The sequence below is a fragment of the Lolium perenne genome, chromosome 5, assembly GCF_019359855.2.
Source record: "Lolium perenne isolate Kyuss_39 chromosome 5, Kyuss_2.0, whole genome shotgun sequence".
Lineage (NCBI taxonomy): Eukaryota > Viridiplantae > Streptophyta > Magnoliopsida > Poales > Poaceae > Lolium > Lolium perenne.
Genome location: NC_067248.2, coordinates 4314099 through 4328734, shown reverse-complemented (window position 1 = coordinate 4328734; position 14636 = coordinate 4314099). Strand labels below are relative to the sequence as shown.

The window sequence follows — 14636 nt, the reverse complement described above, 5'->3', positions numbered from 1 at the left end:
CAGAGATAGATGACGAGGATATGTGTGGGTTACCGTGCTTCACAAGGAGGATCCGGAAGACTCGAGTTCCTTCAGGGTTTAAGTTACCCGATAATTTCAAAAAATTCGATGGTTTGCAAGATCCCGAGGATTGGTTAGTTGATTACCTCGAGACGGTGAAGCTGATAGGCGGAACCAGAGCAACCGCCATGCAAAGCATTCAAGTACACCTGAGCGGAGCCGCAAGATCTTGGATAAAGAAGCTTCCTACGGGTTCCATCGACAGCTGGGAGAGCTTTGAGGACGTATTCGTCAAGAATTTCCGATCCACCTGCAAAAAACCCGCATCGCTAGAAGAGCTGAGGGCGTGTCGACAAAAGCATGATGAATCAATGAGAAAGTATATCCAGAGGTGGAACATCATTAAAAACTCGGCAGAGAACATATCTGACGAGAGAGCAATAGATGCGTTCGTGGCAGGAATTCGACGTGGAGATTTCGTCGAAGATTTGGGAAGAACCAACCCAAAGACAGTATCAGCATTAATGGAGATAGCAAACAGGTGGGCAGATGGAGAGGATGCTGTTCACAATAAGCGGCACAGGTCACCAGAGGAGGACCGTAGTCGAAATTTTCAAAATAGACGACGTTTTCCTCGGCAGTATTCGAGTTATGATGCTCCTGGCCAAATATCGGCTGGTTTTCGAGGAAATACTGGAGGAAACAATAGAGATGAATATCAAAGAAGCAGCGAGCAGCGAGGCGACAATAGAGAGGATTCCCAAAATAACAGGCAAAATAGTGGACCAAGGTTCCAGAGACCATATGTATCTCCTGAGGATATGATGAACGGACCATGTCAGATGCATTTCTATCTCGACAATAACGGGAAGAGGCAATCCGGACATCTGCAGAAGGATTGTCGAAACTTTCAAGCAATGTTAAGGTTTGTAGGGCAAGCCAATGCTCAGGCAGCAAGTAGAAATCCCCAGGGACCTAGGAGTGAGATCCACTTACCACCTCCTCCCGCAATTACGGACGAAAATCGGCACCAGCTCAGAATAGCGGCAGCACCACACCCACCTCCATATGTCGACCCCAACTCCAACGGTGCGGTCTCGATGATTCAGAAAGCTAGGCCATCTAACAGGGCTCAGAAAGTGATCTCGCGACAAGTGTTCATGGCAGAGAAGATGCCTCCACCAACGATTGAGTACCTAAATTGGTCGGGACAAGACATTGGCTTCACAATAGCGGATCACCCGCAGCAAGTTCCTCGACCAGGGCAATCAGCACTTATCTTACCAGCAGTAATCGCAGGATTCGACGTATCTCGAGTGTTCATAGATGGAGGCAGCAGTCTAAATCTTATGTATGCAGATACATTAAGGAAGATGAACATATCCCTGGCAAACTTAAAACCTACGGACACACGTTTCCATGGTATCACGCCAGAGAAGCCGAGTTATCCGCTGGGAAAGATCAATCTCGACGTTCAGTTTGGAACCCGAGAAAATTACAGAATAGAAAAGCTGGAGTTCGAAGTTGTGGATTTCCCGTCGCAATACCACGCCTTATTGGGACGACCAGCATACGCCAGGTTTATGGCGGTACCACACTACACGTACTTATTATGGAGGTTACCTGGACCTAAGGGACCAATTACAGTCAAGGGCAGTTTTGCGTTAGCTGATAAATGCGACAAGGATTTTCATCGACTATCAGAAACCTTCGGGATGCAGGCAGAATATATGGAGTCAAAGCTAACAACTGATTATGACTTGTTACCAGATGTAGGAAGGCCACTCAGGGAACCAACCTTTAACACTACCAAGAATTCTAAGGAGGTGCAGATTCACCCGACAGATCCAAAGAAAACGACGTCCATCGCAGCAGACATGGATCTCGCATAGGAAAGCGCGCTCGTCTAGTTCCTCCGTGAGCACTGGAAAATCTTCGCATGGTGTCCAGCTGACATGCCAGGAGTACCCAGGGAACTTGCCGAGCATCACCTAAGCTTGGATCCAATAGCGAGACTAATTAAACAACCTTTGCAGCGTTTTTCGGAACCAAACCGCAAAGCCATGCTGTCAGAGATTAATCGACTCAGAGAAGCTGGATTCATCAGAGAGCTACATACAGAGGCCACGTGGGTAGCTAACCCAGTGCTGGTCCCGAAGAAAAACACGAAAGTCCTTCGCATGTGCGTCGACTTCACGTGTCTCAATAAACATTGTCCAAAGGATCACTTTCCCCTCCCAAGGATCGATCAAATTATCGACTCCACGACAGGATGTGAACGTCTTTCCTTCCTGGATGCATATTCTGGTTATAACCAGATCAGACTAAAAGAAGAGGATGAGGTCAAGACATCATTCATAACACCTTATGGCGTGTTTTGCTACAAAACAATGCCCTTTGGTTTGAAAAACGCGGGAGCAACATATCAGCGGATGATGCAGAAGTGTCTTGCAACACAGATTGAGAAAAATGTACAAGTATACATCGACGATATCGTCATAACAACAAAAGAAGGATCAACATTGATCGAGGACTTAAAGGAAACTTTCGACAACCTCGACAAGTTTTGCCTAAAGCTGAACCCGACAAAATGCTCCTTTGGCGTTCCTGCGGGAGAACTTCTCGGGTTCTTAGTTTCAGCAAGGGGAATCGAAGCCAATCCAGAGAAAATTCAAGCTATTGTAACAATGAGGAAGCCAACAAAGTTGAAATAAATACAACAATTAACTGGGCGAGTCGCAGCTTTAAGCAGATTCGTCGCCAGGCTGGGAGAAAAGGCATTGCCGTTTTACGCTTTGATCAAGCAAGGAGAGAAGTTTCAATGGAACGAAGAGGCAGACAGAGCTTTCGAGGATCTCAAGCGCACAATCTCGACACCACCAATCCTGGTGGCGCCGAAGGAGAAGGAACCTTTATTGTTGTACATTGCAGCTACGCCTCAGGTGGTCAGCACAGCACTTGTAGTCGAAATAGAAGAAGAAGGAAAACTCCATGGAGTACAGAGGCCGGTATATTTCATTAGTGAAGTTTTATCGCCATCAAAACAGCGGTACCCACAGTACCAGAAGCTAGCATATGGAGTGATTACAACTGCAAGAAAACTGCGGCACTACTTTTCGGCGCATCCAATAATAGTGGTCAATGAGGCGCCTTTATCCAATATATTGAACAATCCAGAAGCTACGGGTCGTGTCTCCCTTTGGGGAATAGAACTTTCCCCTCGGGACATCACGTACGAAAAAAGAAAAGCAATAAAGTCGCAAATTTTACCGGACTTCATCGCAGAGTGGATGGAGTTACAAAATACGGGACCCCCGGATTTATCGAGAACCTGGACTATGAACTTTGACGGGTCCAAGAGATTGGAAGGAGCTGGAGCAGGCGTAATACTAATATCACCTGAAGGCGACAAATTAAAATATGTCTTATGGATGACGTTCCCAAACGCGTCTAACAATGAGGCAGAATACGAAGCTCTTATACACGGGATGAAGATGGCGAAGGCTTGTGGCGCAACTCGACTAAAAATATTCGGCGACTCGCAATTGGTGGCTCAGCAAGTCATGAATCAATGTGATGCAGTTAATGATAGTATGATAGCATACAAAGAAGTATACAACGAGCTAGAGAAGCTGTTTGATGGATGCGAGGTAAATCACATCAGTAGGCTGAGCAATGATGAAGCCGATGTTCTTGCAAATATCGGGTCGCAGTGCCTCGCAATTCCACCAGGCGTATTCTGGGAGGAGATAGCCGAGAGATCTACAAAGTCGAAGAAGCCAAAAAAGAAGGAGAAGGACAAGAAACCCTCGGGGGCTACAAAAGAAGCGCCAGAAGAAGAAGAGGAACAGGACCTAGTAATGATGGTACAAATCCCATGGATGCAAGCGTATATATCATACATCCTACGAAAAGAAATACCCGACGATCCAGTTGAAGCAAGGCGAGTTATCAGACGTTCTAAAGCCTTTACTGTGGTCAAAGGGGAACTGTACAAACGTAGTATTTCGGGAGTGTTACAAAGGTGCGTCACACCCGAAGAAGGAAGGATGATCCTGAAGGATGTGCATGAAGGAATATGTGGTCATCATGCAAGCAGCCGTGCTATAGCAGCCAAGGTTTTCAGGGCAGGATTTTATTGGTTGACAGCAATCGAGGATGCAAAAGAAATAGTTCGTACTTGCGACGCGTGCCAGAGATTTGCCGCAAAACCACATTCTCCGGCAGCAGAATTGATGCCAATACCGTTGTCTTGGCCCTTTGCTCAGTGGGGTCTCGATATGGTGGGAAAATTGCACAAAGCTTCGCCAGGAGGATACGAATATATGCTCATCGCTGTCGACAAATTCACAAAGTGGATAGAAGCGAAGCCGATAAATTCGCCGGATGGCGCGTCTGTCGTTAAGTTCGTGAAAAGTATCGTTTTCAGGTTTGGAGTACCTCATAGCATCGTCACGGACAATGGTAGTAACTTCACATCCAAGGAATTCAAGGCATATTGTGCAGAGGTAGGTATCAAACTACACTTTGCGTCAGTTGCGCACCCGCAGACCAATGGCCAAGTCGAGAAAACCAATGGTATCATCTGCAATGGTATCAAGAAGCGTCTGTTAGCACCACTAGAAAAAGCTCGACACACTTGGCCAGAGGAGTTGCCCAGTGTGCTATGGAGTATTCGAACAACACCAAATACAGCGACTCAGGAAACTCCGTTTTTCCTGGTCCATGGAGCCGAGGCAGTATTACCGATAGAAATAGAGCACGATTCTCCGAGAGTAACGGAGTATGATGAGGAAGCTTCAAGAAAAGCATTGGAGGATGATGTCGATGCACTTGATGAAGCTCGAGATGAAGTGTTATCAAGGGTCACCAAGTACCAGCAAGACCTGAAGAACTACCACAGTAGACGTTTACGACCAAGATCCTTTCAGGTGGGCGACCTAGTTCTTCGGCTCACACAAAAGAGCCATGAAAAACTCGAGTCGCCATGGCTTGGCCCCTACATCGTCACAGAAGTAATCGAAGGAGGAGCATACAGGATAAAGGACAAGAAGACAGGGGTAGCCGAGCAAAACCCCTGGAACGTGGCGCAACTCAGGCGGTTCTACGCTTAGAGTCGAAATATAGTCCCTCTTTTATAAAAATACAAAGTACTGAAACGCCCGCGAGCTTTCAGACGCACTCTTTTCCTTTTCAGGGCACCGAGTGGGGCTGGAAAGGTTTTTAATGAGGCGGGCTCGCGGTGCTGCAATATAGTAAAGATATTGATGACATACATCTTCTTTTTTTCGACACGCTCGGGGGCTAAGGCCCAGCAATTACAATACAGATCTCCAAATTACAAAAAGATAAGTTTCGCCTTGGTGCAAAGCACCTCGCAAGACAATGGAAATACAAGATAGTGATCAACAAAAAGCTCGGGAGATCATACCCGCAATATAAAAATATTTGCCTTGGTTCAACCTCGCAAATACAATACAGAAAATAGCCACCGAAACACTCGGGGGCTATAAAAAATATATATATATATCTTTGTTTTACAATATATATACAGGAAGTTACAGTTCCTTTCGACAAAGAAGTTATCTACCGAAGAAATAAATTTAGTCGTGCCCTAATAGATCGTCAATGTTGATTTTGTCTTCTTCGGCAGAAGCACCCAGAAAATCGGCATAGTGGCCGTCTGCAAAAAAATCGGCATCCATTCGAAGAAGATCACCAATTATTTTTTCAGCCACTGGGGTAACTACTGCATCAATTCTATCGACACCCATCCTTCGTCGCCTCAGTCTGGTATGAACTTTTTCAACTACCTTGGTCATATCAAGTTTCGAGTGGCAGATCTGAAGCATGATAAGGGCAAACCGGGCACCAGCTATTAGTTGAGCTCTTACAAAACCATGGATTTTGTGCGAGTCCTTAAACTTGACCATCAGCTCAGGAAGGGTCTTAGGCTGAACATTACGGGGAAACATGGAGTTGTAAATCATGGACAACGTTTTGGTACAGAATTCGAGGAATTCACGAACTTGGCATGAGCGGTCTTGAAATCTGACGATTTGTCGGGTGCGTTCCGGGGTAGCCCAAAAAAGGATGCCATGGTCAAGTCCCAGGTTAATAAGATAATTTGATCTTGTGTCAACTCGTTGATTTTCGGCATCAGCGTCTAAAAAGGGACCTATTTGGCGACAGTACACCAGTTAAAGGCAGAAAACAGGTAAAGAAAGAGGAAGGTTAAGTTTGAGGAACATACCCGCCATTTCCAGGCTTGCTTCAGTCATCAGTTCAAGCATATGATTCTCTCGGCGTGTAGCTTCAGCAGCTTCAGCAATTGCAGTTTCCTTCAACGCTATGGCCTCTTGAGCTTGTTGAACAGCTCGTTTTTCATTCTCAGATGACTTTCGAGATTGTTCCATTATCGCGAGAGCTTGTTTTTTCGTCGACTGTAGTTGTTGAGGGAGATCGTCCAAGTCTTCATTATGTACAGCACTCGGAGAACCGCCAACACATTCGACAGCAGAGGACTTTTTCGAACAAGACACAGCAGGCAAAGCAGTCGAGGAAGGCACCGCGGTATAGTTGTCAAAAATCAACTGGAAAGAAAAACTTCGATATCAATAACTCGGCAACATAGCTTTTCATTAATAAGGTCAGACATTTACATAGATATTACAAGAGAGAGTTCCTAATGAACAAGTGGGGCAGGTGTCGCCAAAACTATCATGGCGACAACATCAAAAGAAAGCAAAACAAAAGACAAAGTGGTCTACTTGACCTCCGGCTTCGACGAACTAGGAGCTGGAGTTGGCTTGCATCCAAGGAAGGCAAGGATTTTCTTCGAGTTTGGCTTGGCAGCCTTGATCAAAGATTGCCATCTCTTTGTTTCCATCTTCAGCACCTCGCCAACTTTGGCCCAGTCGACGTTTTGTTGGCTGTCAGCAACCAAGGCGATGGTGCCTTCAACACCAATCTTCAAACCTTCTTGTCGAAGACCGTGCCCAAGATCTTCTTGAGAGTTTAAGCACTTGGCCAGAGCAGCAAAAGTCTTGGGTTCTTCTTTCTTCGAGAAGAAGTATGGAAAAAGCCGCGACAGGCCCGAGTCAGCATCAGCAATGCCTTGGCGTGCCTCATCTGCATGAATCTCGAGGAGGGAGAGCGCGTCGAGAAGGCGATCACCTTCAGGACTTTCGAGCTCATAATCTTGATGCGTCCTCCCTGATAACGCAACATACAGTTTGTCAAAAAAAAAGCAAGCCAAGAAAAGCATGAGTACCCGAAGAACAAGAAATGATTAGAATACTTACTAACAAAACGTCGACTCTGCGACTCTAAGCGAGAGATAATTTCCTCCTCGCGGGTGGTTTGCTGAGAGATGTTTTCACTTAAAGAGGTTTCCGCGTCGTGAAGTCTTTTTCGAAGATCTTCAACAACGGCGGCATCTGATTCAGCCTTCTTGCGAGCTTTTTCGCTTTGCTCCAATTTAAGAGCAAGAGCATCAGCGCGCTTGTTAGCTTCTGCAAGATTGGCTGGCAAAACAATTGACAGTGACAACTGTTATGACAAAAATGATGGCGAATTTATTCACCAAGAAAAAGCAGCAAAAATAGTACCTTCAAGCCTGTTAGCATGGTCACGGTACCCGACGAATTGGGTACCGAGGCGAATAAACTCTTTCATCAAAGGCTGAAAAGAAAAAACAGCGAAAGAAAAGTTAATATAGAAAGTGAAAGTTCGGCAGCAACAAGCAAAGGAGAAGCAAAAAAAAAAAAACAAAACAAAGAAAGAGTCGAAAACATAGAAATGTTCAAGACAAAGGGAAACTTACATCATCCAGTGAGGGAGTCGTGGAACCACCAACTAATAGTGTGGGTTCCTTGGCTGGCTCGATCCTAGCTCTCTTTGGCGAAGAGGCACGGGGGCTCATAGCTGGAGTAGGGTGCTCGATGTCTTGCTGAGGAGGCGAGGTTTCATCCCCATCAGGTTGAGCTTCAGAAACAACCAAAGTACGAGACGTGCTCGTTCGAGCAGTCACGTCAATGGGGAGATTTTCATCCTCGTCACCACTACAAAAAATAGGCGACAATATAAGAAACAACATAGACAAAAATATCGAGAGCAAACAACAAAGAGCAACAGAAAACTTACGAGCTGACAAGGGCATCCTCGTAAGGGTTGAAAGTTGTCCTTTCTTCAGTAGGAACAACTTCTTCGGCAGGAGGTGCGCCGGTTTTGGAGGTGCCAGAGTCGACAATTTCATCCCTTTTTCTTTTGTTCCTTGGAGAAACAGCGGAAGGAAGGGAACGAGTCGACTCGCTGGCTTCAGATTCAACTTCTCTTTCAGAGGAAGCTGCAGATTTGTGGGAAACCGCGACTTCACTCTCAGGGCGAGAAGTACCCTGGTTGTCGTCAGTGACAACAGCCTGTTCTTCGACTTCTCCACCTTCAGGAAGAGGAGGAAGAGAAGCGAGAATTGGATGATTCTACAAAGACAAGAAATGTCGACAAAAAGTTATGCAGGGAACATTAGCAAAAATAGTAGTCGACAAATAGTAAAATAATCGGGAAGACAAAAAAAGTTGAGAGGACAAAATAATAGTTGGAGAAAATACCTTGGGGAGAGGGTTGGAGACACTATATGGCTCCACACGGCAAGAAGATGGAATAGGATCTTTCTTGCTGAGCGACGAAATTCTTCGGATAAGTTTCTCAGAGTCCTTTACAGAAAGGTCCTTGGAGAGCCTGTTAGCATCTTTTTCGCCAGCATACGTCCAAAGGGGATTTTTGCGAGCCTGCAGAGGCTGCACCCTAATCCTAAGGAAATAAGCTGTGATTTGGATACCCGACAGTTCCTTGCCGCGGGTATTCTGAAGCTCATGGATACGAGACATTAGCGCCTCTGTCGTTTTTTTCTCTTCTTCGGTAGCTTCAGCGTCCCAGGAACGGCGGCGAAGAATCTTGGCGCTTCCATCAAAAGGAGCTATGTTGTACTCCACTGAGTTAGCGCTTTCTTCGCGCACATAGAGCCATCTTTTGCGCCACCCTTGGACGGAGTCAGGGAATTTGACGTCAAAGTACTCAACGTCAGGGCGAACGCAAATAACAACACCGCCTATGTTGTAGGCGATGTTGTGGGAGCCATTGCGGCGGAGGCAGAAGATACGTTTCCACAAAGCCCAGTTAGGAGGGACTCCGAGGAAGCACTCGCAAAGAGTGATGAAAATTGCGACGTGGAGGATAGAGTTAGGAGTTAGCTGATGCAGCTGTACCCCATAAACAAAGAGAAGACCGCGGACGAAATCGTGAATGGGGGTAGAAAGGCCGCGAATGAGGTGGTCGACAAAACTGACCCGATACTCGATTGGAGGAGATGGATAGCTTTCTTCGCCGGGGAAGCGCAGCGCGTCCTTCTTCTGCATGAGCCCAAGCTTCTTCATCAAGTTCAGGTCTTGGTTGGAGATTTTGGATCTCTCCCACTCCAGATCTTCAGTTGCCATTTTCGATTCCGGTGTGCTGTGGCGAGTGAGCCGCGAGCGCGGTGGCATCAACAATGGCGAAAGCGCGAAGTACGAGCGTGGATGAGCTCAGGAGGTGTTGGGCGCGATGGGGATTTTTTTGCAGAGGAGAGAAGAGGTGCGGCGCAAGCGAAGAGGTGAACGAAGGAAGAAGAAGACCTTATATAGAGATTTGGCGAATCAATGCACCGTTGGATGCAATAATCTTGCGGTGGACATTGCAGATATGGTTAAGGGTAAAATGGTATTTTGATTGCGAAGGAACGGAACAGGCGCTACAGTACGTGCGCCAGGAAAAGCGGAGGACGTGTGTCCCCCACTTGCACGACGTGTCAAATTGGCGAGAAATTTGGGCCCACAAGACAGAGAGAGAGCAGCACTCGCGTCTTCCGGATACAACAATCGTGGTTGTTGTCAGTAATGATGTCACTTTGACTAAGGGGAAAATCTCGACAGTGAAGATTCAGGAAATTGGCGGCAGGAAAAATTATCGATTATTTCGAGAGCCTTTGATCAAATACAAGTTTTTGCCCAAATGCTCGGGGGCTACTTTGGAAAAAAGAAAAATTCGACTATGACAAAATAGAAATTGCGGGAGCCTATGATCAAACGCAAGCATTTGTTCATAGCCTCGGGGGCTACTCCCATCGGGAGCGCTGGTCGCGCACCCGATAGATATGAAGAGCTCGAGAAAGAATGACAATATAGCGGCATAAAACGTTGAGCCTACAACCAAGCACAAGTCCTTGGCTGTAGCCTCGGGGGCTACTCCCATCGGGAACGCTGTTCGCGTGCCCGATGAAATTATAAAAAGAAAGTGAGCATATTTCGAGTTATACAAATAACTCTACATATACTCCCATCGGGACGCAAGATAAAGTCATCCGTGACTCAATAAAATGTGCTATTCCAACAGCCAAAAAAGCACTCGACAATATATTCTCAGAGCGCTAAAAGTCACGAACAATCTCTGAATGCCGCAAAACTTTGCGAAGGTAAGACCCCAGATCCGTTCTGAGCGGCGTGGCACCGTCTCTGACGTCGGTTTGCTACTTTTTTCCGTATCAACAGATACGAAGAAAAATCCTAACGGACGCGTTAGGTACCCGATAAAATATGACTGGGACTCGACAGAATGGTAAGACCTTAAGCGGCACCTGTCGAGTTAACACCAGTATCCCGAAATCATGTCCAGGGACGTGGTTTTGAAGTAGGTTTTTGCGGATTGCCACTAGAGCAGTTAACTAGTACCTGATCCGTCAGATGAACTAGCCCCAACTACCATTATCCCTGTACAATATAGAATTGCATATCCAAAGATATATGATAAGCTTGGCAAAGTTATTGAATGCTTATAAATTTGGAGATTTTCCCTGATTCTTCGATTCAAGTAAAATCTCGGGGGCTACTGACATAGGCATCCTCAATGGGCCTGCCAAAGATGGTACCCGGGGTTTACTGAAGGCCCATGACTCGAAGAATATAAAGTTCGGAAGCCCAAGATAGTGTTAAGGAAAGCTAGAGTTGTATTAGGAAATATAGACTTGTAATTTTACGGGACGGGTTAGAAACCCTCCCGGACTCTGTAACTTGTGTATTACGAATCCCTCGGCTCCGCCTCCTATATAAGGGGGAGTCGAGGGACAAAGAGAGGATCGATTCATTGCTTCACGTAACCCTAGTTTTGATAATCGTCGAGTACTTTTCGGCTGAAACCTTCGAGATCTACTTGCCCTCTACTTCCAACTAAACCCTAGTCTACAATCCGTAGGCATTGATAAGTTAATCCCTTGTCACCCGCTTCTCCTCAAGGTTGATTTCTCGGGATACCGTGCTCCCCCTGATCATCTCATCCTCCAGAAACACTGCGTGTCTCGTTTCTACAAACTTAGTAAGTCTGTCTGGACAATAGAAACGATAACCTTTTGACTTGTCTGGATAGCCAATAAAATGGCAACTTACTGTCTTAGGATCTAATTTCCCAATGTTTGGGTTAAAGAGTTTGGCCTCAGCTGGACAGCCCCACACTCACAAATAATTGAGTGAAGGTTCTCGACTAGTCCACAACTCATTTGGTGTTTTAGACACTGACTTACTAGGAACTTGATTAAGTATGTGAATAGCGGTTTTTAACGCCTCCATCCACAAACTAACCGGTAAAGTGGAGTAACTTAACATGCTTCTCACCATATCCATCAGGGTACGGTTTCGTCTTTCAGCTACTCCATTCTACTGAGGCTCGCCCGGTGTAGAATAATGGGCAACTATGCCATGTTCCTGTAGAAACCTTGCAAACGGTCCAGGAACTTGGCCATATGGGGTGTGCCGACCGTAGTACTCCCCACCACGGTCAGACCTTAATATTTTAATCTTTATGCTATGCTGATTTTCTACTTCAGCCTTAAATATCTTGAATTTATCCAATGCTTCTGAACACTCTTTAATTGGATAAATAACCATAACGCGAATAATCATCCGTGAATGTTATGAAGGAATCATAGCCATCCACAGATTTCACGGGAAACGGACCGCATATATCCGTATGAATTATTTCTAAAACTCCTGTGCTTCTTTTGGCGCCCTTCTTAATGTTCTTTACAAACTTTCCTTTAATGCAATCGATGGATTGTTCTAAATTCGAAAATTCCATAGGCGGAAGGATTGATTCTTTTACTAAGCGTTCTATTCTCCCCCTCGAAATATGGTCTAAACGACAGTGCCATAATTTCGAAGAAACTTCATCAATTCTCTTCCACTTATTATTTTCATTCAGGGATGTGGAGACATTCTCATTATCAACGCTTAAAACATTCACATTCTCATCACAAAGTGACAACAAATAAAGCTTGTCTTGTCTGAAGGCAAGACCAACAATCTCATTATTAAACTTGATCTTACATTGACCATCACCAAAATGGCAAGCAAAACCATCATCATCTAAGCGCGATACACTTATTAAGTTTCGATGCAAAGAGGGTACATAAAGTACATCTACTAATAAAAGTACAAAGCCATTTGCTAATACTAATGGGAGATCACCAATGGCTTCGACTTCAGCTTGGACGCCGTTTGCTACTTTAATACATCTTTCTCCGGCCTCTTTGCAGGTCTGTCTCATACGAAATCCCTGTAATGAATTTGCAACATGAACAGTTGCACCTGAGTCAATCCACCAAGTAGATTTTGCATAACTTAAAAATAAGGATTCATCTACAAATGTAATTAAATCCTCACCTTTCTTGCACAGATGTTGCAGGAATGCCACACAGTCTTTCTGGTAGTGGCCCTTTTCCTTGCACCACTTGCAAGTGTCCTTGGCCACCTCCTCATGCTGCTGGTGATCTTGAGTCTTTCCATGCGGCTTAGAAGAAGGAGGATTCCACTGAGGTTTTCCTTGTGGCTTAGAACTCTGAAAGTTCCTCTTCTTGGTTGGGCTTAGGTAATTGACAGAATCACCAGATTGGCCCTTGATCCTCTCTTCTTCTTGCACACACATGGCAATCATCTTCTCAATGGCCCACTTTTCTGGTTGTGCATTGTAGTTCACAGCAAAGGTCTCAAACTCTTTTCGGAGTGAGGCAAAGATCAGATGGATGATGAACTGTTCTGGAAGCTCCATCTCCATAGACTTAAGCTTGGAAAACATATTGCTCATCCTCAATATTCGATCCCTTACTCCACCACCAGTGTACTTTGTAGTGACAAGCTTTCTTATGAGAGTGCTAGCATAGGCCTTGGAAGACCCAGTAAATTGACTCTCTACCTTTTTCAGGTACTCACTGGCGGTGTCACATTGTGGGATTGCTCCCCTTATAGCCTCCAAAATGGAGCTCTTGATCACCATCAAGCACTTTCTGTTGGACGAGTCCCACTTAGCACGATCAAGATCGTACTTCATTCTTATTGGTCCATGGTCAAGAACCCTTTTGTTGAAGTCAACTTCACTTTCTTTGTCGCCCCTCACGGGGTCCTTAGGTTCTATGGGACAAGTCTCTATCAGTGCTAAGTCAAGGTCAAGCAAAGCAAGCCCCATCTCAACCTTCTCTCGCCATGAGCCATAGTTCCCTCCATTGAGGGGCTGAATAGCCGAGATGAAACTCATAGGATTTCCTGAAACAAAATTTCCATCAAAATGAGTCAATTCAACGTTGGTCAAATTAAAACATGGCACTTCTCAATATTAATTCTACATCACCGTTGGGTAGAAATAGAACTAATAATGATAACACTGAATCTTGCGGAATACAATTTTATTAACAACGTTGGTCATTAAATAAAATCATCATACTCAACAAATAACTCTTATTTCCTAATTCAATTTTCCCGTTGGTTCCAATTAAATTAGGAAAAATAAAATATGACTTCAACTTAACTAGCACAGCAGAAACTTAACTCAATTTTCGAATTTTAACCCACAGGAAAAAATTCCATATCTCACTTTTATCCTTATTACTAAATTATTTCCAGAAATTAAAACAGAAAACTATTACTGGAAAAAAACAGTGCAAAACTGCCCAGATGGGCCTCTTTCTCATCTCTCTGTTAAAGGAAAAAAGTAGAGAGGACGAAACAGGCCGGCGTTGCTCGATGGGCCGAGCCCAGCAAACCGGCCCACGGCCTCTTCTTTCTCCCCTTGGCCCGTGACGGGGCCTGGGTGGCTCTTGGCCATCGGATCGCATCCGACGGTTGTCCGCCGGGATCGGCCGAACAAAACGGGCCGGAGAGCCCCAAACCCTAGCCCCCTTCTCTCATTTCCCCCTGCCTCTGTCTCTCACACCCGAAAACGGCGGCGCGAGGCAGACGAGGACGGCAACGGTGGCCGCCGAAGCGAGCCGTCGCACGGGGAGATGGCGCCGTTGCCTACCCTCTCGCCGGTGCGCGCGTTCCCCTTGCGGGTGGGCGCGCCGCCGTCGAGCGGATTGGCCGCGGTGCCCTTGCACAGCACCTCTGCGGAGGCGGAGGCTGCTTCCCGGAGCATCGCCGGTGGGTGGAGGTCGGCAGGTATGCCGCCTCCCTCTCTCTCTTCCCCTTCTTTCTTATCTATTTCATGTTCTGCTCGGGTATGATCCGATCTAAGGTTAGGGTTTGCAAAACTGAAAACTTCTCTGTTTTTTCTTTGATTCT

At 45.7% G+C, this 14636-nt stretch overlaps 1 protein-coding gene across 1 annotated transcript; it reads right to left on the bottom strand.

Moving 5' to 3' along the window:
• Positions 1–6200: 6200 nt before the first annotated feature.
• LOC139831187 (uncharacterized) lies at positions 6201–13614 on the bottom strand. The gene is made up of 3 exons (XM_071820548.1): positions 12672–13614; positions 7127–7215; positions 6201–6593 (listed from the first exon to the last, which is right to left on the bottom strand). Exons 1-3 carry the CDS (start codon positions 13612–13614, stop codon positions 6201–6203), a joined length of 1425 nt encoding a protein of 474 aa, XP_071676649.1.
• Between the last annotated feature and the right edge of the window lie 1022 nt (positions 13615–14636).